General features: G+C 46.3%; 1 protein-coding gene across 1 annotated transcript in view; it reads right to left on the bottom strand.

The window, feature by feature from the left end:
- Positions 1–1,229: 1,229 nt before the first annotated feature.
- LOC146199736 (ATP-binding cassette sub-family A member 17-like) overlaps positions 1,230–22,226 on the bottom strand; it is a 54,967-nt gene continuing 33,970 nt past the window's right edge. Inside the window, exons 9-15 of the mRNA XM_084592185.1 lie at positions 21,171–21,331; positions 18,350–18,923; positions 15,072–15,280; positions 13,024–13,349; positions 8,439–9,056; positions 5,425–5,653; positions 1,230–1,535 (exon numbers count right to left, since the gene is read on the bottom strand). Coding sequence (XP_084448311.1) covers positions 1,230–1,535; positions 5,425–5,653; positions 8,439–9,056; positions 13,024–13,349; positions 15,072–15,280; positions 18,350–18,923; positions 21,171–21,331 — 2,423 coding nt within the window. The remainder of the gene's footprint in view (positions 1,536–5,424; positions 5,654–8,438; positions 9,057–13,023; positions 13,350–15,071; positions 15,281–18,349; positions 18,924–21,170; positions 21,332–22,226) is intronic.

Genomic DNA, 22,226 nt, shown 5'->3' with positions numbered 1-22,226 from the left:
GTCATTGCAACATTCGGATCTCAAGTAAACAGCGTGTATTGCTGGGTGCTCTCACGGCACCAAATCGCAAAAAGATTAATTAAAACAAAATTGTAGAATGGAAATGCCCTCTGTAGATTACGCAAGCCACATCCGAAGCGTTGCCGTCCCGGCGGGCCGGTGTCCATGGTGGATAACTACAGGACCGCAAGCTTTTCCACCAATGATATCATGAAGGGACTGTGTTATGTACTACCACTGGCGCAATACAAACGTTTCACCTGAAGATAGTTCTCTCATTACGATATCAGAACCGCGCGTAGCAGCTGAAGACCAAAACTCCTATGCACGCAAGTAGCGTTAGCGGACGATGGAGCGGCCTAGCTGCGCTTGAATCAAGTGGGGTCTGCTACAATGCCAGTCCTTTTTCGTTACGTTGTCATGACGGTTGAGAAGTTCCTTTTTTATTGCATTTTGACTCGACTGTGCAGATTGAACGACATTATTAGTAAGAAAATGTTTTGAATGCTACGCGAGAAGCTTTGGCGATTCGGGGAAACATACAACGTATAGTAAGCGTTTCAGAGCTCTCAAATGGCTTTACAACATACATTTACAGCGCCCTTTCCGAAATTTCATTCAGTATGACAAGGCACACTCTGTTATATATTTTTTCAAAACACTTGCTAACTTTCTGTTCTAGGATATTTATGGTTGCTCGGCCGTTTTGATAAAGTGGTATTCGTTTTAGCAGCATGACATTTATAATACGAAGAGTAGAAACTCGGCTTCTGAAAAAGGAACTGCGAGAAAGCTCACATGAGGAATGCAACGGAACCACGCTCCTACAGCATGCTCGAAAGCTCTTATATTGTGAAAATTGTTTTAACTTCCACGTTAATTTGACGCAAGACGTCAAGTTTCACTGGATAATTTAAAAGTTGGCCGTATTTGAAAACGTACCCTCAAGAGGAATGGCTGCAGCTTTTCTGCAGTAAAAAGTTATGTAGTACGTCATCGCTGATACCATTTTGTCAAAACAGCATGTGCTTTAGATTCACAGTTTATGCGTTGTTGCGCTTCTTGCGCCGCTTTGGTGCAGACACCATTCGGTAGATGGCATTGCTAGCCACATGGAAGTGAAGTGATCAAAGGTAGAGTGAATCGGACTCCAGCCCCAAACGCTGCTGGGGCCGAACCTCGCAGTGCCCCACTGTATTCCGAGAATATGGCGCCCACCAGCAGCGTTTTTATTTCTTGGTCTTTGGGTAAGCGTAGCGGCTAGGGTAGGCAGAGCGTGGCCGTGGGCCAGCGTAGAGCTCGCCAGCTCCGCCAGTGGCAGCAGGTCCAACCAAGGGCGACATGGGTGACATGAGCAGCGAGGGAACGGGAGTCGAGGACGGCTCCACGAGACGACGGTAGAAGGCACACTGTAACACTGTGGTCACCATCACGCGGCAGTCGCTCAGCCCTAGCTGGCGACGGAGGCTGTCCAGGGCGTCGACCAGCAGCTCCCAGTTGACTGAGTCGTCCATAACGCGGAAACGCACGTACGACTGCGTCAAAAGCGACCGGAACAGTTCAAAGCTGAAAGCGCCAAAGCGCCGTACTTTTGCTTCGGCATTTCATAGTTTCATGAACAATGCTTACCTCTTTTGGCTTCAGTGTAGGCATATCCATGTCGCTGTTAGCCATAAAATCTCGCTTTATGACTAATTTCCTCATTTTCGCCGCTACTGTCTATCGCATGATCATTAGCATACAGTTGCAAGCTAGCAAATTATGTTAAAAAAAAAACTGGCACTGATATGAAGACCCGCTTTAATCAAGGTATACTTGCGTGCCTGCGTGACCTAGGGGTATCGTGTATGACTTGGAGTCAAGATAAACTGCAAAAGTCGCCGGTTTGCTTCCCATCTCAAAGGGCTGCCTGGTTGGCAGCTCAGGCAAACTCGGCCATATCACGTGGTGTTGTGACGTAATTAAAACACACCCAGCAATCACTGCCAGCTATATCATGTGCAGTGGCATGGGAATGATTTTAACGCGAACGCACTTATGCGCCCACCGCCAGCGAGCATGAATCTTGTCGGAACTAAACGCCGTCGTTTCCATTGGCTAAACTGTTTCGTGAGGTAACAACCACGTGGCCTAGCTCCTAGTAATTCAAATTCAGTCCGGTATAGCGGCTCCAGCGTGCGAGTCTCCCTGACGGGTATTTCAAGTGAGCCAGCGAAAAGAGAGAGTGATGGAACCTATGACTGAACAGTGGCCGACCGTGACCTCTTCTAATGTTTTCTAATGCACTAACAAACAAAATCGCTGCAGTTTCGGACAGGCTTCGTCCAAACGCATGTACCCTAATTCTGTAGCGGAGAATCTCAACTACTGTACCACCGCAGCGGGTGTTTTAGCTCATTATAACTAGGCTTAAGTAGGGATAAACATCCGCCATTTGATGGGGTGGCTCCTAGATGGCACCACAAGTAACGTTAAACCCGGGCCCACCGAGGTGAAGCGCGCCTTTGCACAGCAGCTGACCGCAGAGGCATGGTTAAATCTCCGCTATTTAACGCTGTGGCTCACAGATGGCGCTGAATGTACCGTTGAAACTGCAGAGCATCAAGCAATTAACCATAGGAAACATCTTACCTACACCGTTTGGTGAAAGGAATTTTAAGGTTACCTGACGTCATTGCCGGAAAGGTGATGACTAACCGGTTCATCGAGTGTCTTGTGAAAATGTACAAAAATTGCTAATTATTGTGTAAAAAGCAGCATTACACCAAGTTAAAGCATGAAAGACGAAAATTGACTCGGCTTAACACTGATAACCGCTGCCAATTTTTCTCAAGTACCAGAATGAAGACGTCTACGATAGGTAGCGAAAAACAGTGTGTGATAAGGGTATACATCTACTTGAAGCCAATTGTGGCCACATATGTGACGCGCTAGAGTTAAAAAGAACCAGAAGAGTAAGAATCGAGTGGAGTGCATTAGGCAGCTTCTCTATGATCACGAAGGCAGTTAACCACTACTGCTCAAGAGAAGGGTTTTAGAGCGCAGGTCTTTGGCTCCTGTTCCTGCGTTTCACGTCGGTGTCGCCGTCGGTGTTGTCCCTCGTAACCATCTCCACAGCCGGGGCAGCACGCTCCTGCCGCCACCGTTCGCCCCTGCGTGTACCCTTCCCCTCTCCTCCTCTGTGGTGGCGACCGCGCGTGTTCTCCGATTGATGCATGCGCTCCTGCCGTCACCGTTCACCACTCCGTATAACCCCCTTCCCGCTTTTTCCTGCATGGCGGCGACGGTTTTCTCCGGTTCGTATAAGTGCCGGCTCGGCATCAGCGGGTCACGATGCGTGCATCCCAAGCCTAAACGCATTGCCACGTTGACTTGAATCGCTAGCGGCGTCAGCGGCATGAGTCAGTCGTTGCTATCTCTTCGCAGAGAAACGTTCCTATGGGCCCACGCGCTGCATCTCGTGACCTCCCGGTAACTTAATTGCTCTCTTCGCTCCTTGTCCAATGCCACCCCTGTGCGGCGGCAATCAGAGCTCCGGCTCGGAGACGGCGGATCTCCATACGTGCACCGCCCGAGCCGAAACGCACCACCTCAGTCTATAGAAAAGCTAAAACAGCTGATGAGCTGAGCTCAAAATTTGCATTAGGAAGTGACACAATCATCTGCAATTTTATCAAAAGCAGTGTCTGGTATTCATCTGGGAGGCATGACTTTAGAGTCTAGTGAATAATAATCAGCTTAAACTGAGAAAAACGCAGTGAGGCAAGCAAAAAAATGAAGTTTGACATTAACATGCATATAGAAAACAGCACGGGAGGCTTGGGCACGAACACAAATAAAAGAAATCGTTGTTAAAATCAAGAATGACAAATAGGCGTAAGGAGTGAATTTAGTTAAGCCAAAGCAACTAATGGTCGTAAATGTCTACAAAGTGGAATAGAAGAGACAATCAAGTTAGGTTGGTGGATAAAACTGCGAAGTATGTGTAAATGAGATGACCATAGCCGGCACGAGACAGGTTGAAAAAATAAATACGGGAAAGGTTTTTGTCACGTAGTGGGCGTACTCAGACTCATGATGATTAAATTGAGAACAGAAGGACCTTTGTTCTTCGGTATTGGTGTTTCATAAGATTCTCAATGCATTTCCTTGAGTCCTGTCGTTAGAGTTTATTGGCAGTGAACATGGCTGAGCTTCTTATGGTGCACTAATTGGTCCATGTTTATATATTTTCTACTTTAAGCTACCGCGATTGCGGTCATATTTAAATTCTGATTCCATTTTAAGGACCAGGTCTCCTTCAGATATCACGTCATTTATTTCTCCTGATTGACAATATCTGGCAGCCTAGATCCGCGCAGACACAAATGTATTTATTGTCCGCCAAAAGGTTGCGTTACAATTAATGCATGGTTAATAAAGTGCAATGCGCATGAACCTGCAGAAACGTATTTAAAAAAAAAAAATGCCCTGTCTCGAAAGAATAATCAGTGCAATTCTATTCGACCTTCTGAAATGACTATCAAGGAACAGCCTAGTTGCAAATTATTATTTTTTCCTTGCTTGCTCTAAAATGCGCATTTCTCTCTTCAGTGCACGCTGCGTGACTGTGTAAAATTATCGCTGCTTGGTGGCCTCGCCCGTGATTCCAGTAATGCAATTTTGCACTCAAGCCTAAAACACGTGTTTTAGGCTGTATTAAATTAGGGTACGTACGTACGTATAGCCTAATTGATTACAGGCTACGGTTGGTTCACAAGATGACACTTGAGAGAGGAAGTTTGTCGCAGTCGCTTATCGTCGGGCGAGAGCAGCTCTCGTGCACACGCTGTACGAACGGCGAGAGCTGAGGTACTAGCGGATAGATGAAAATTCTCGAAACCCCAGTCCTCCTCACCTTTCTCCTGCTTCCGCCCCGACACAGGCTGTAACCGCGTCCCGCAAGTGCACCAACAAAGAGGAAGCAGTCAGGTGACGACATCGTACCAACTACACTGATTTGTTCTCTGAAAAAGGCCCCTACCTTGGCAAAAAAGAAAATAAAAAAGCAGGATTTGAGAATATTATGGGAGAAAGCGCGATCGAAGATGAGGGCCGTACCTTCAACAGTCATGCTGTGCTCCGTAGTGGACGCAATAAGCGATTTTGTTTACCGTGTAGATGGGCTTCAACCTGTGTTTTCACATTGGGATGTGTAGATGAGTCTTACCCAGAATTTCACATTGCGAGATTGCGTCATGAGATATCGTTGGCTTAGGAGCATACGACCCGCAGCGACGCTTGCTGTTGTACCGCGTCACAACACCCATATAAAATCTGATCGGCGATTCGAACTGCTACGTTTGGCCCTTAAACAAGTGCACGCAAGCTCGTTTGCAAGAGGCAAGAAGTAGGGAATGCAAAGAGCGAACAAAGAAATCTCACCGTCAGCTTGGTGACAGCGAGATGGCGGCCTGGAAAGAGGCTCTGCACGGTATCCTGGATTTCCTGGACAGCGGCGGTTGCCGTCAAGCCGCTTAGTCCATCCAGCGGCACGGTGACCTCGTATCCACGATCGGCAGACGGATCAAGGTCGCCAGGAGTCAGCATGCGCTTAGCACGACCCCGATGCAGGAAGAGCACTCGAGAGGCCACCGACTCGGCCTCTTCGATACTGTAGCGGAGCAAGAAACATCGGAAAGCTTCAAGCACGCATTCTTACCTAAATGAAAAATATACCGCTCAAGTAACGCCATGCTGCACTGTTTCATGCATGCCGACGAAGCCCGCTACCTCACTGATAGGTATGAGCGTGACAACAATAATAGAAGAAACACCAGGAAGTCATTGTGAGCGTTTTTGTGGCGCTGCTGTCGTTTCTCATACTTCATGTTTTCTTACGGAAGTCGTCGTAGAAACTAATTATCTGTCAAGTTTTATGGTCGATAAATTAGGACTTATCCGCAGAAAGTGCGCTGCTCTTGTTTATGCGCAATACTGCCTTGCTCAAAAAGCATATAGAAAGTCCGATACCAGTCATCAACGCTCATATCATGACTGGAATAAGGCCGGTTCCCTGAGAGACATTTTTTACAATAGGTACTGTTGCAAATTCTGGGTATTTCAGAATCAATGCTTGAAAAATAACAACCCAAAGTGAGCTAGAATACCTGCTGGAGCTGAAAAATGGCTAAGAAAATACTATTTGTGTTGGCTGATAATTTCTTAGAGGGACAACCATTTATCCACAGTGCGATGCTTCTTCCTCGGTGCGAACGAGCGGCAATAGATGAGATGTGTCAGTACGCTTCGTAGAGACTGCCTATAATGTTCCTTACTTCTTTCGGTGATAAACGCCTTATTATAACATTAGTAATAGATGATAAGGTGGTTTTATATATTGGTTGCATCAAAACTCTGCCTCATGTCGATCAGCACTGCGAGGGTATAGAATACACATGCACTGCTCTGTCAGTATAGAGCCAGTATGTAAGATCTGACGTGCTTTGAAATAAGTGGACAGTCGCCTCTATTCTACTTTATTAGAAGGGTAATTGCATGGCGGTCGTTGTGCAGAACATTACTTTCGGAGAGGTTTAAGAAACTGTCGATGTCGAGATTACTCAAATACAGGCAATCCGGCAAAGAAAGTGAATAGTTCACTTGTGGGATTTTCACAAAATCAAATCGTAAAAACTAATTGGCGAGAAAGTAAGCACCGGAGGCCCTTAAAACGAAAGAGCTCTGAAATGTGTTTGAGCGCATAATGCCCACATATTTTTAAATATTTTTAATTTCAGAGACTGCTTTCTTCTCATAACTTATAAACAACAAGGCGTACTGTTAAAAGCTCTGGAAGCATTTGTAGCGAACAGTAAATAATTAACATTTCATTACCATATTCCACTTACTACGTTACTGTAAGGTGCACCGCAAAATGCCCCTTTTGTGTGCCCCACTGCTCGTTTTGAAAACCAACAGAATCTACGTGTCTCCGCCCTGTAAATTTGCTAGTATAAAGCCACGAGAAGAAACCACCACGAAATGCTATGCTCTTTGCCAATGACGACGCAATCCGTTTACGCCTAGACAGTAACTATGCGCACTTTGAAATGTCTTCTTTAAACACACTTTTAATGTGTCTGGTCTATTTCAGATTGCCGGCACAAATATCGAATTATACCATTATGCAATACACTTTTATCTCAGCTTGATCAGTGTTCTCACTGTTTCTGTGTCGAGCAAATAATTTTCTGTGACAAATAGTGTACATTTAATAATATGGTTTATGGTTTGTGGGGATTAACGTCCCAAAGTGACTCGGGCTGTGAGAAACGCCGTTGTGGAGGGCTCCGGAAAATTGGACCACCTGGGGCTCTTTAACGTGCACTGACACCCTACAGCAGACGGGCGCCTTGCTTTCGGCCTCCATCGAATAGCGACTACCGATGCCGAGATTCGATCCCGCAGCTTTGGGACGGTAGTCGAGCGCCGTAACCACTGCACCACCTCGCCGGGGCCACATTTATGAATGTATCGAATTATTAAACTCTCAGCAAACAACCCATTCTTTATGTCCTGTTTTCTAATATACCACATTCAAATACAATCTAAAAAAGAAAAACAATTATCTTCAGAACCGAATCCCCAACCACTGTGGAGGTAACTTCCTATAAAATTAAGCTGGCATATTTAGAGTGCTAATTGCATATTCAATGATTGTGTATTTAATAGCATAGATACTCCTTGTTAGTTCAAACTGAGAGACAGTTGGACGTTATAGAGACGACAGAGCCTTGACAAAGATTTATAATATTCGTTTTCACTAACGGCATAGCTCGAATAATTTCAAATCTAATTACTGAATTTGAATTATTTGGTTGTGCAAATAAAACTCCCACGATATATTACATCTGTCAAGGCTACGTGGGTAAAATGGGATTGGTGAAAACACCATTTGCTATTACGACCTCCTATTTTAAAGCATCGGGGTTTGCTGAAACAACCGATATAAATCCATTTCACTCCACTGAGCAGTCCAGCCTCCCCACAGACATTGAAGTGGAAACAATTCATAGATAGGGTTTTTTAAGATGTGTCTCAGTGAACTACTGACTTATAGCTCAGCGTGACATGACTGCTGATTGCATTCTTTCAAAGTTTCTCTCTAAGCGACGCTATATAGGGAAGGCTCGAGGCCATCGCCCGTCTCCCGTACATATTCACATTGCTCTGTAGGGAAAATCACCAGTGCCGTCTGCTCAGCGTCTTTGTTTAGTATATGTAAAGACCCTCACCGACGTAAGCTTGCAAAGTACAGCTTACGAGTCCATAAGCAGCTGCTCATTCTCTCGAAGTGACCCAATCATTTGGCATATTTTGGATTAGCTTCTACAAGTGAAGAAATTTAAGCAAGATGTGCAGTCGATGTCTCAAAATAACAGCACTCGTTCACTCACTCATCGGTAGCAAGCAGCACTGACATATGAGTCTTCTTCACAAAAGTGATGATGCAGTGCCACACGCGCCTCCTAGCCACCGGATCGAGACCCTCTGTAGGTTTGTCCAGCAGCACCACGGGAGGTGCCCCAACCAGAGCCAGAGCCACCGCCAGCTTGGTCCGCTCGCCCGAGCTGTACTCGATGGCCGGCCTGTTAGCCTTCTCAACAAGATCCAGCATGCGCAACAACTGCTCCGTTAGCGGATGCACAGCGTCTGGAGGCACGCGGCGCAATCGGGCTGCGTGGCGCACCAGCTGACGACCAGTGAGCCATCCGACGATTCTGCGATCCTCGCTGACGAAGCCCAACGCGCGCACGAACTCAGTCGGATGTGCGAAAAGATCTGCGCCTAGCAGGTACGCGTTGCCATCCGAGATGGGCATCTGGGCCGTGAGCACACGCAACAGCAGCGATCGGCCGCTGCCCGTGGGTCCCAGCAGGGCCAGGCATTCGCGCCGATGAAGGCACAGGTTGACGTCGTGCAGCGGGGCGTACGGGCCGGCCTCCTGGCGCAGGTGGTTCACCACCAGCGTGTCCACGCACGGAAGTGTCTTGTCTCTGAAGTGGCGCTCCTGGCTGTAAACGTGGAGACGGGCTGTCACTTCTGGAAATGGCACTCGGTCGTTGTGACCGGTGAAGAAAGGTAACATTCACATCGTCAGATCAGTCGTTATTGCCAGCAAGCAGCGCAGCATACCCTTCCCATTGCCCTAGGCACAAAACAACAACAAATAAACGCCGTGACAACTTGTATATATATGCCCTCGTGATTAGATGTGAACGAGTGTGCTGGGTGCGCGTCTGAAGGACACATCTTACATGTGAAGCATTTCTGTTTCCAGGCGCTGTCACGGATATTTTCGTTCAGTGGCTCCCATCGCAGTGTTCTCGAAACATTAAGTGTACATTAAATACAAAAAGGAAGTAGAGACAGGGGTAGTGACAGAATCCACGTTTCCCTCGCATAGAATTTGTTACTTTTCCATGGATTTAAGTCGGGCTTGTCTTAGCTGCCGTATGTGCAATTTTAGATGGCTTCGTTTTTTCGTTCATTCCGAGTCCAGTTTTCTGACGCATCACTTCTAAATGGGAGAAAACCGAATTGTTGTGAGACTGTAATGAACATGTTTATAGGAACCAACATTCATAAAATTAGCATATTACTTCGTAAACCTGTTTGCAAAGTCTGTTTTGCGCTCCAACCTGATAATAACGTCTGCCAGAGAAATCCTATTTTGTGCATTTTTGCCAAACACGGAGAGATAATTGCGAAACATTCTAAGACATACTGCTGTGAATATCCTGATGAGAATGTTTGCATATTTGTATGAATGGCCCAAACTTCTTTTCTAAGCTTGCTCTCCGCTCGCATGACCACCATAGCTAAAGTAGCGGGGTGGTTTTGACAACACGTGGCAAGAAACCACTCGCGTTCCGAGGGATGGGGTGCGAGTATATTGGTTGCTACAGTGCACTGTGCTATTGGGAAAAAAGTCGGAATAAAAAACTTTCGTAAAAGCATAAGCATAGCATGAAATCGCGTCATACCGGATTTCAAGGCGCATGTAGAGTTGAGTTTGTTAGAGTTTGTTAGAGTTAGAGTTGTTAGAGTTGAATACGCGCCTTGCGAAATGGAGTCGGTGTACAGATTCACTCAGGCAGCCCATTCTTAGTACTCAAGCATGGCATTAGGCTGTGTTTAATGCACTGAAACAAAAAAAAAAGATGTGCAATTCACGAGGTTTACAACCTGCAGAGGTGCAGTGACAACATATAGGTGGTCCGTTAAGTTTTAATGATGATTTCAGACAGTACATTTGTGCGGGTATATAATCTTATTTCACAGATATTTAAGATTTCTGCAAATGGAGGAAATATGAGGAAGCGCTCACCGAGCATAATGAATCAATTAATTTATTTTGTGCTTGACTACTTCTTCCAAAAAGGAAAATGCGCTAGTTAAGTCGAGATAAACGGCAATGATAGTCCAGTATGTACTTCAAGATAAAATTTCCCGTCATTTCTCGCAAACTCAAATTAGAGTGATTAGAACTTTACAAGCATTAAAGTTTTCTTACAGCAAAACCACTTAGGACGACTTCTCTCCCGGCGGATGCTATGCCGCAGGGAAAGAGTTAGCCGATTTATACAGCCTACCCTGCCAGTGCCACAGCAAAAGCGAAATACAAGAAGCGGATGCCCTGTTACGCAAAATGTATAAGACAGCGCTCTTACTACCGCGCAACACGGCTACAGAAACACACAGGATCCTTGGATTGAAAAACACCCTCCATGAGCTACTTTTACGTTTCGCCACCGACAAGTGTGACAGCTGACGCGGCCACCGCATAGCAAAAGGGAGAACAGCGAGCGGTTCGGCCATTTCGGCGCCTTCCAGTCGGCCGCCCAACGCTTCCTCCCGCGAACGTGTCTCAGCGTGTTCTTGCCACGCGCCAAATATGTGTGCGTGCGTGTGTGTGCAAACGCTGGCCAAGCCCGGCACTCGAGGGAAAGTGCCGTCGCCCTCGCCCGTCTGCAGGAGGTGGAGGAGATGTGGTCGCGCCACCTGCGATTGAGTCATCTCGTCTTGCCCAAACTTGTAGGGCTCTCCCTATCCCTCTGAACTGGCAAACCTAAAAAGCAGCGGCGGACTCCGCTGAGAGAGAGATCCTCGGGCTGGTGCGAGTGGGTCACCGCCGCTTGCGGCGGGGTCTGGACTGCTACCGATTTTTTATCTATTGTAGGCCGTCATTTTACCCGCCACTGCTTCGGTGATGGGCGGCGACTGTTGTTGCGGCGCGCATCTTTTTCTCCCTGTTCCTGTTCTTTTCTCTCTATTTTCTCTTCTGTCTGCGCGAGGCAGCGGAGGTGGCTCATCTACAGAGCCAGTAGCAGGCCCGTGCATTTTCTTTTCCTTCTTCCTACAGTCACAACAACAACAACCGCTGAGAGAGAGACTACTTATACGCGCCGTAGAGACGACGCTAGACACCAGCTGTGTGAGAGTGTCTGTATTCTCTCCGAGTCAGCTTCTCTGCCTTCTCTGCCCTTCATAATGTTGTAGTAAAGGTTTTTTCGTTACAAGACGCCTCGTCTTTGCTGGGACCGTCGATGCCGTCCGCCGAGCCACGGAGCCGCCAGGCCAACGCTACCGAGGGGCCGCGAGCCAAATGTAATAACTGGTGGCAGCGGCGCGATACTCAGGCGCGACCCAAACCTAATACTACGCAAGGTGCAGCTTCAGTCGCAAAAACTCAGTCTGCGGCATGCAGCAATGATTGCAAGAGCGCTCTTACAGATTCGGATACCGCGAGAAGATGAGAGAAATGGAGAAGATGGAAACGATCCCCGAAAAACTTCTCAAGTCTCTCAGGGTAGCGCCAATCCCGAGGAACATGAACCCCATTTTGTTTTACCATTTTATGAGAAAAAAAAACAAAAAATTGAGGGGGAGCGCGGACCAGCAAAAGCTTTGCCAGGCTTAAACAAATTAAAAATAAATAAAAACGAGCAGCTGAACCCCAACTGCCCCAACGTCCACCGAGGCAGAAGAGAAGCGAAGGCAGAATTCCTTGAGAAAACACGCTCCTCAAGACATGACAGTGTATGCAACCGCGTCCTAGAGAGAAGGAGGCACCAAAACTGCAGTGACCACTTTGGTAGATTCATTTTTACGCGAAGTCACCAACGCGTCTATGCGAGACCATGGTAGCAGAGGTAAATGACGTAGTCGTTGCTTTAGCGGGGGCGGAGAGCTATAGAACCAGGCAGTCGCTAACAATACTCACGAACTCTCAAACGGTCTGCCGAAACTGCATGATGGTAGGATAGATCATCATGCGCTTCATATGCTCATCGAAGCGAGTGAGAAAATTAAAAACCACTAAGAAGAAAACAAGACCACACACAAACGTATGTTGGTACTGGGGCACATGGTGGTGGCAGGGAACAAAGAGGCTGACACGATAGCTCGAGCGTACACTACTTTCCGAGCATCCGACGAGACCACGGTACTTTTGCCAGCACCAAAGGAATACCGGTCATATTTGCAAACTACAGATGCACAGGAATGTGATGTCCCAGCCGCACAGATTTCTCAACACAGAGGAAGCTCTCATTTCAAAACAATTGCAGACAGGTTTGTATCAAAACCTGCACTAAACGAAATGCACCCTACGATATACCTGTACACAGCTTCCCTGGTATGAAGAAAAATCAAAAATATCACATCACCTAGGCCTGTAAATATATAGATGTGGTCCCCAAAATACGAAACCCGAGACTGCTGCCCAGCGACGGCTGCGAAGACCAGCAAGGTATGGTACAGCAAGCTCAAAGGGCGGCAGTGGTCAGAGGAACCCTAAATGAGGATGCCCGACCATTGGTTGGAGGTGCACGAGGTCAACAGAAAAAACTTCTGGTGATGCAACAAGGACACATCTCTGAAGATGCCCTACAACTACCGAAAACATAACATAGAGCCAAATAAAAGTTTTCCTTCCTTTGCTCCCCTCTTTCGCGTATGCTTCTGTTAGATGCTCACCGCTCCTTCTCCCCTTCGTCGAGCAAGCACTCGGGCGTGCGGTTGATGTAGAGGTGGGGCTGGTACCCGCAGGTGCGCCGTAGCAGCCACCACACGTTGGTCTCTGATAAGCACAGGGCGGCCAAGCACAGGAGGCCGGTGAGCAGCAAGCTGGCCACCTCGGGCCACACCGAGTGTGGGTTCCACGTCAGCAGGTGAGCGCGCGGCAGAACGCAGTTTCGAGATCCCGCCAGGCAAGCCAGCCGCATGTTGCAGCAACGCACCAGAAACCAATAGCGGCGCACCACTTGCGTCGAGGACTCTGTGGCGTTCAGGATTCGGCACGCCTGGCAGTAGAACGTGAACCCGGAAATCAAGCGATGAATAACAGTATTTAAGGTAATCAAGGCCTATTCCTAAAGACCGTAACAACGGCTGTGCTTTGCACAGCGACAATTTGTGCAGTTCGTGCAATTCGTGCAAGATGACTGCAGTGAGAAAATCAGTTGTAAAGAATTGTTCCGGACAGGCCGGATAACCTACCAACGCCTGAGGAACACCTCAGCTCCGCTTTCATTGATATGAGGCGAAAACGTTCATTGCTGCCATGTGCGGCTTTCAGTGAGGATCCTCGTTCGCGTACACGCCCTTTTCTGCTAGCTTTAATTACTAATGCCTTAATTTGTGCTTCAATTACATTACGCACATTCATTAGCATATAGTCTCAAACTAACACATTATGTGAGAGATCACATGACATAGCAATAACGCGCCGCATTAACGGAGTCGCAGAAACTTGCCTTCATGTCCTGTAGGAACCGGAATTTAAGGGTTTAACGACGAGGAATCACGACACCTGTCACGTACCAGTGTGGCAATAAAGCCTGAAACACAATAATAAACTAGAATGTAGCGAGGGCTTACATACCGATTGACCAATAACGAATATAAATAGCAAAGAAATATAACAAATATAAATTACTGCTATTTATAAAAGCTATGCCTAACACGCACTATATGAATTTAGGGCCTCTTAATGCATCTAGTGTGGAAATTCAATAGTGGTGTGGGTTCATATCACATAAATGAAAGTTTATAATGACTTGCAACTAAACACTATTGCGTTCGGTTGCTGCGACGGCGTAGTGTTCTAACGCAGTAACTCACCTGTCCGCGCCGCCGTGGTTTTTCTTTTTGCTTAGCGTCAACTATATACTCCCTGCCGCCTAGTACCTGCCAGAAGCCAAACAACGTACAAATATCGGCGAAATCAGCGGAGTCGAGTTCTATGTGGCGTAAACTACCACTTATCGGACTCACAGAAGAAATATCGGTGACATTGATGAATAGGAGCGCCTGTGGTAGTGCGCAATATACCTGTATAGCGAACAACCTGGACATAACGAAAACAGCGGCAAAGAGGCACACCACGAGAGAGGCATCGCAGTTCTTAGCCATCTGCTGATAGAGAACGCGGCATCTACCACGGTGGCAACGTAAAACTAGGATATAACTAGACTCAAATATACCAAAACTTCGATAGAACAAAAAAATTGAAATAAAAACTGCGATATAACAAAAACTTCAATATAAGGAAATACTCACCACCTGTCTGTGGCATTTACATGACGTATAGATGTGAAATAAATTTTGATTCGATTTGAGTACTGAGATAGAAAGATAAAGGGCTGTAACAAAAAGCTCGGATATAACCAACATCCTCCCAATTTCGCACACCATTCTTTATCAACTTAGCTAGAGCGAGTAACGAAATGCCTTGCTAACGTATACCTCGTCGTCGGAATTGCAATAATCTGTTGTTTTTATCCCCAGCTATCTTATGAACGTGAATAGGGGCATGAAAGCCGCATTATGCTTCACTGTCACTGGTACGTTCATGGCAAATATGAAAGAAATGCCGCTCCTTGACTATGACATATGTGGATCTCTCTGTCCAGTGTACAGAAAGATACGCGACTACGCCCAAGGTGAAACTGCTAAACCCTTTCATTCGAATCAGCGGCGTGAACGATCATTATGTTTATGAAGACGGTCATGAGCGCCGTCACCTGCATGAAATCGGCGTCGTTGTCCATGTGGCAGAGCTGGTTGAGGGAGGCAAGCCACATGGCACGGCTCAGACCCCAGGAGAGCGACACAGTGGGCAGCGCGCGCAGTACAGTGGTGACCAGCTCCAGCCCGTGCTTGTCCACCAGCTCTGTTTCTCCCGTGTAGTACACCATGTGCAGCCGGATGATGTACATCATTGCCAGCACGCCTGTGCCAATACGCGCACACGTATAGGCCAGAACACAGAGAGATCAATGAAGGTCGACATTTTTAGAGCTCCTTAGCGACATATATTGATTAGTAAAAAGAAAACGATTCTCGTCTTCCTCCGCGATCTTGCACGACACAGAGCGTAAAGTGGTTCTGTTTACTTGCCCCACTATTTTCAGAGACAACACAATGTGTCCGATGACTTTTGCAAGCCCTTTCTCCACCATCAATGCAACTGTGCAACAGTCTTGGGCGTCGCAAACACCTTAACAACTAATTAATTGTCTCCTTCTTATTCTCAGTGATTGCGTACACAACGCAATGGCTCCTTGATGATGATGACTTCTTCAACTAGCGACAGGTTAATACGGACCATTAAACCTCATAGATGTTACAAACCTCACTTGTATCATATGACGGGGATACTGTATCTAGCGTTCTTGCACGCACAAGCCGCACAAAGCACGTACAAGCCGGTCTTATATATTATCATATTCTGGCTTATAGGGTCCACGCATCAGCGCCTAGGAAGCGTATGAATCTGAAGATGCTAACAAGTGCGCAGTGATGCCGCCTCGTTGCATTCGAGAGCCAGCAACACACACCGCGGGATGAAACAGCCAATGACACACGCACAATGTACAGCGTCGTCAACTCTTAGGGTGAACACGCAAGGAAGTCGTCGCTATCTTTGAAGCGCTGCTATGCGGTACACAGCCGCATATCAAAGCAAAGTAGCGCAGGTACAGACGGACCTAAAGGTGGTGTTGCGCATGGGCTGCCTTGCCTCGAAGCGCAGTTTATCAGAAGCTGTGAAGTTCTTAAGGGGACGGCTACATGCACGCGCGTTCATCCTGAAAGTGAATTACCACCTACAGTACACTCTGCGTCACTGTGCCACGCTGGTCGTGCAGAAGTAAGAATGCGTGCGCACAGGGAAACAAACAACAGCATTAAGCCCATACGCGTCTCTCAAGCCGTCTGCAACGTTACTTTGTTTTCCGGAGAATAAATCGCTTCTCTTTCACTGAAATTATCCCAATTCGACCACCGCCGTATGGGTTCGCTTAGCTTACGGAGTGCCGCTAATTAATGTTTCCACAATTAACCGGGTTTACCTCCAACCAAACCGCTTGAGGCGTGCGAGAGAACTGTTTGGCATGGTTTTGCTTGGCTGTTTATTATTCGAAGACTGGCGCAAAGTTTTGCAAAGTGTGCTTCCCCGAAATAAATATTGGTTGGTTTTGACGAAAAGAAAGACGCATTTTCTGTTTCACTCCTCGGTGGGACATCTTTCAACAATATGCGGCTTTCAATTGAAGGTATAATCTGCATGTTCTAATCCCTACCGCGAACTGGCCTCCAGATCGCCTAACAGATGGATGTCAATTGGGAAGTGAAATAAGATACAATCTGGAACGCTGACCATGAAATGTGTCACAAATTTGATAAGAAATCACCTTATATATTTTGTATCCATGTATTGCCCCTTTCTGAGGACACATTCTGTGGGCACCACTCATTAGCAAAATAAGCCTTCCTTCCTTGAAAATTATAGTGGTTTAACCGTGGTTACACCCAGAGCGATAGCTGTACGGTGCTGCTTATTTTCTAATTCTACTTCTTAAAGCCTAATGTAGCAATATATAACTTGTAAATTGTAACTTGTAATATATAAAATGTAAAATTTATTCGTGGTTACCTAATTACCGGTAATTATCTATTACCTGGACCTAGCGCCGGAAAACCGTACTCATAAAGCTGTCCAGTTATATATAACTTCATGTTGATGCATAACATTAAATTTCAGTCAACATTCACTTAGTATAGCATTACCTAATTAAGGATTACTATTAGCCGATTGGAATTATATTCGCCTAAGCTATCCAACCAATATAACGATGCTGCAGCGTTAAGTTCAATTTTCAATATCAATTACGTAGTCATATGTAATTAATTACAACGCATAATTAGTAAAGCGGCACTTTATTCATGTATTAATAGACAGTAAATCATGTGGTCATGCACCAGATAACCATAGTACAGTGCACTAAAATAGACATGTCGCTGTGCAGGCTAAATCTCATTGGTTTAAAGGAAAGTAAAGACACAGTATACAAATGTAATAGTTCTTGGCATACATCTTAATCGCACCGGCAGGCTAAGTGGATGCTGAGAATCATTGTCATCAACCGCCTATTGTCATCTATTTTCCTATTTCTTGCCAATTTCCTATTTGTTGACTGTTTTCCACGACCAGTCGAACTCGAAAAGATATATTTGCACTTCCTAGTGAGCTGAAAATCGTATAACACCGGAATTAAATTTCTCAAAATACATCTAAACCGGCAAAAATCTTTATTCGGCACCAGGTCTGCAATCGCATGAGCCCCATTGTGTTCTTTATACTTTGAGAAACACATTGTGTATTTTTAATCCTTCACATCAAAACCTGGTCCATGAGTACCCTTATAAAAACCGGTGTATTCCGAAACTGGTGTGAATAAATTAATAGGGAAATCAGCAACATCTGCAAGTCGAGGTTAGCAGTTTCTGAACTATATTTTAGACACTCTGTGTGTGTTAGGAATGCCAAACTGTATTTTTGTTAATACTGAAGAGACTACAATCTACTTGTGCAGTCAAATCCTACTGAGCGCTCAATAATCCCATTCCTGTTGTTCTGTTGTGACAAGATCTCTGCTTTATACGTTGGCGAGAACTCGCCTTCCTCCGAAATCACAGCGCCAACACCCTGAACATAGATTGTGTAAAACGGCGTAGGAGACATTTCACATAAAGCTTTTGTTTATGACAATACGACAGTGGAGAGAAAGCCTAAAGAAGAACAAAAGGTATGAATTAAAGCGCAATTAAGTCCTACTTATTAAGCTTTAAGAAATGACTTTTCTCCTCTCGTTTGTGCCCCATGTTATCTTTGTGCTTCTCCACTACATAGCCTGACCAATAATCTGAGAGCAGGATGTTCCTAGAAAGTAATGTTTACAAAATGATGATAAAACATACTTTCGACCCTCTAGGTCCTCGACGGTTCTGAAAAGCTCACCAAATACACACTTGATGATGATCGCCAGAGAGAAAGACCTGGAAGGCCGTGTTCCCATAACTTGTGCCGTTAAGTAGGACAGCGGTATAGCTGCCCATCCGTAGGAGGCGAACAGTAGTACCACAGATGCCCAGAATTGAAAACTGTCACCGAAGCCCCAGATGACCAGCATGGGTGCCAGCAGGAGCATGTACAACAGGTACAGCACGGTGTAGTCCCACAGCATGTTGGAGAGCCAGTACAGGGCTCCCGGCGCACCAGCGAGGCGATGCAGGAGGCGACCGCCATCGCTTTGGTCCAGGGACGGAAAGACGGTCGCTGAGGCGGTGAAGAGACCCAGAGAGATTGGTATAAACGTGGCCCCACTCAGCTTCAGCTCCACGTCAGAAAGCCACGAGAACACATTCATCGGGCTCACAGAAGCCCCCCCAGGGAGAAAGTCGATCGTCGCTTGTATGCGCTCTTCATTACTTCCGGTGATGTGCTGCAGCACGGCTTCCTGAAGGAGTAGCAGTGACAGGGCCTCCGATCGCCGGACCTGGACGTTGTACCACGCCACGAGCGCCTGCGATAAAGGATGTCACAGCCGAAAAACAAAACTGCTTGCAATGACCTCAATATTACACTGCATGTAGCAAATGCTTCGCCCGAAAATGAAGGCAGTGGTTACAGTAAAAACATGCTCGATTTCATGCCCTTTCCTTACACTCCCTGTGGAGTTTCGAGGAAGAGGAGAAACGCACAAATAAATTTTCTGCTTTCCACCACCTGAAGCACCAGCCCGTCAGAACTATATGTGCTATTTGCATGTATGTGCTATTTGCCAACGGGTGGTGATGTAAGCCACTCCTCGCTGTTGGAGTTGACCCAGCCCGATTTGACGCTCTCTTGGTCCATCTACTAGTCTATATAAGCCCAACAGGACAATTTCAGCCCAATATGCCGACTTGACTCAGCTGCATCGAGTTTATGAAAATTCCCTGTGCAGGTGTCACACAGAGCACACCTTTCTTCCATCTTGAATGGTGGCCGATATTCCCTTTTTTGGACTGGTAATACAATTTCCGCTTTCTTGATTTGCAGCCCGCCTTTTCTTGACATTTCAGTTTATTCGTCGTGTTTCTATTATCAAAGAATAATCTGAAAATGGTTAACGAAAAACGCATGGGTTCGTTGGCACAATGAGGACACCGTAACTTGGCATACCTTCAGGATAAAAGGCCAGCCTTTACAACGTGTACTTGTGAGTGTATACAGCAGAACTCTACACCCATCATCCCTCTTTTACACCTCTTGTACACACATCAGTATCCTCTTTTTTGGCGATTGCCTGCAGAACTAACTACATCAGATGATGTTAATGTCCTTCTGACAAAATCTTTATTTACGAAATATCGGTCCTGCCGCATCGCAATTTGATATGCCCAACTCCTGTAAGAACTGTAAATTCTAAAGGGTTAATTTCGAACTCGTACTATATCTTCTATTCAGATAAACGACCTTTCCTATCATATGCAGCTCGTTATTGTGAAATAACACAGCGTGAAGGCAATGCTGCAGGGAACAGCCTTACGTTGCCGCACTGCGAAAGGAGCCGTAGAACTGTGTAAATTGCTCGAAATCACGTCGGTTTGGGGAGCCCCGTATGCCTATCTGTTTTGCTTGGCTTGTCCATGTGGTGCCTGGCATGAGCGCGTGCTTGAAATATTCCGGGAAGGGTCGCACTCCTGTTCGAGCAGCGACATCGTATTAACACAGGACCGCCGGGACCGTCTGTCCATCGCCATGTTTTCGTATAAACAACCAAAAACCACGTTTCAGGAAATATGCCCGCAACATTGAAAATGTTGCCGCATTGTCCCAAGCCCTCGCCTTTACGGTCAACAGAGGCACGGGATCCCCTTTACGGTTACCCACCGTACCTCTAGGAGGCATGTTAGGCCGGTCAGCCCATAAACTACGTGTGTCGTTGGGAGATTGAGGAATAAGTTCAAGGAAGTCATTTTTTTTTCTTTTATACCACTGAATATTTTTAGCTAGTAGTCCAAATTACACTTCATAATGATGGGACATAAAAAAAAAACGCCGCAACAAGATAGTGATGAAAGACGACTTGATAAATGACAAGAGGGGAAAAAATCGAAAATGAACAAGCACTGCGATAAAAGAAGACTATAAGATAACAAAACAAGTACTCCAGATATAGTAAGTAGAGGCAAGAGTTCCACAGAAAACACAGCGTAAAATACTAATCGAGATCAATTTTTAAACAAGGGCGAAAACCATATTCAATTAATTGACAGTCTGTGGGAAACAGGAATTCTCACGGCTTTCTTGTTCGATGAGGCGTCGTAGTCGCAGAGTTAATCGCTAGCGGCGGCCGTACAAGTGAGGAAGAAACGATAGATTTGGACGCGGGCTTGGTGGAAAAAAAAAAAGAAATTTTCACAGAGCTAGAGCCCGCAGTAGTTTCTCGAGAGAATACACCGCGGGCGTGCTGCAGCCTGCCTTTTTATACTCTCGGCTGGTTGCGCTGCGGTCCGTCGTCAAGGGCGCGCGCTGGCCGGTCGCTGCCCCGGAGATTTATGTCAAAACATGCTCGGAGGAGCAGGGAGGTCCCGTAACTTCCGCTGTATATGTGAGGCAGCTTGTGATAAGCACTCACATGACCTAATTATATTCTCGTGCATGGCGGCTAACAGACGTGAGGTCTCGTGATCTGAGAACCACCATTCGTGTGGCTGGTTTCGTAACGGTCTCGTAATAAAGGCCACACACCGTAGCTTATCGAATCGTGTTTCTGAAACGACTGTCAACTAACCTTCGTTCCGAGATCAAAAGAAAAACGTGCTGACATGTTGCCGTAGGTAAGGGCATCAGCTACTCCGTGAGGAGCGTCCACAACCTTGATGCCGCGCTCCGCAGCGTGCTCGCCCAGTGTTCGGGCAAGTTCCGTTGTCTCACTCACGTAGCGCAGGTACCCTGCGCAACATGAACATAGGCCACAACAAAAATGGGTTTGGGAGAGCAATCGTAGCTCATTCCTGCTTGAATTTGAAGCGTTAATTTATGCACGCATGCGGCTAATTTGGGTTACGTTTGTCACAGCTCACAAAAACAAGGCCCGGACACAGTTTTCAGATTTCCGTCATGCTAGGGCGTGAAAAATGTTCGTTCGGAGCTAAAATAAAGAAATAGGGCATTTTCCCATGCCAATGGGCATTGGCGCACGCACGCCCTGTACAAATCATCATTTTTGTTTGATGTGAAAGGCGCGCTCGTTATCACATTGTCCCTGATACTATGCGCAAAGTTGCGCCACTTTTACGTGTGGTGATGCTGTAAAAGATTCAAAATATTGGTTTTAAATTTATAAATCACATTGCATTTTTATGCGCTATTCAGCAGGTGGATGTGCTCCTATGCTTTGCTTATGCAACGTATGTGTATGCATCTCACGTTAGTTAAAATACGAGGGTGAATCAGCCGCTCCGAGGCGCCAAGATTCCGATGCGATAGGGTGGCTTTAAAGCGACAGTTCTACTATACCAGGTAAAACCCGAGAGACCACCTCACTACCTCCAGATGGCCTCGAAGCTCAGAAATGGTCAAACTAGGACTTCAACTGGTGGATGTGCTGCAATGCCTTAGTACATGGATTTTACGTTTGTTAGAATACGAGAGCAAATCGAAACGGCCCCGATGCGTCAAGGGATGGAATGCTGGTTTAAAGCGGTAGATCTACTACTGCAGGTACAAACCAAGAACCAAGCGACCGCCTCGTATCTGCAGATGGCCTTGAAGCCCATCCAGAGACAAGCTGTGACTTTGCCTACCTAGCGAGAAGTCTCGCTTAGTATAGGCTCTGTAGAGTGAA

The sequence above is a fragment of the Amblyomma maculatum genome, chromosome 2 (assembly GCF_055883805.1).
Source record: "Amblyomma maculatum isolate TAMU_Amacu chromosome 2, ASM5588380v1, whole genome shotgun sequence".
NCBI classification, from domain to species: Eukaryota; Metazoa; Arthropoda; class Arachnida; order Ixodida; family Ixodidae; genus Amblyomma; species Amblyomma maculatum.
The sequence above is the reverse complement of the archived record's forward strand: the minus strand, read 5'-3'. Positions and strand labels throughout refer to the sequence as shown.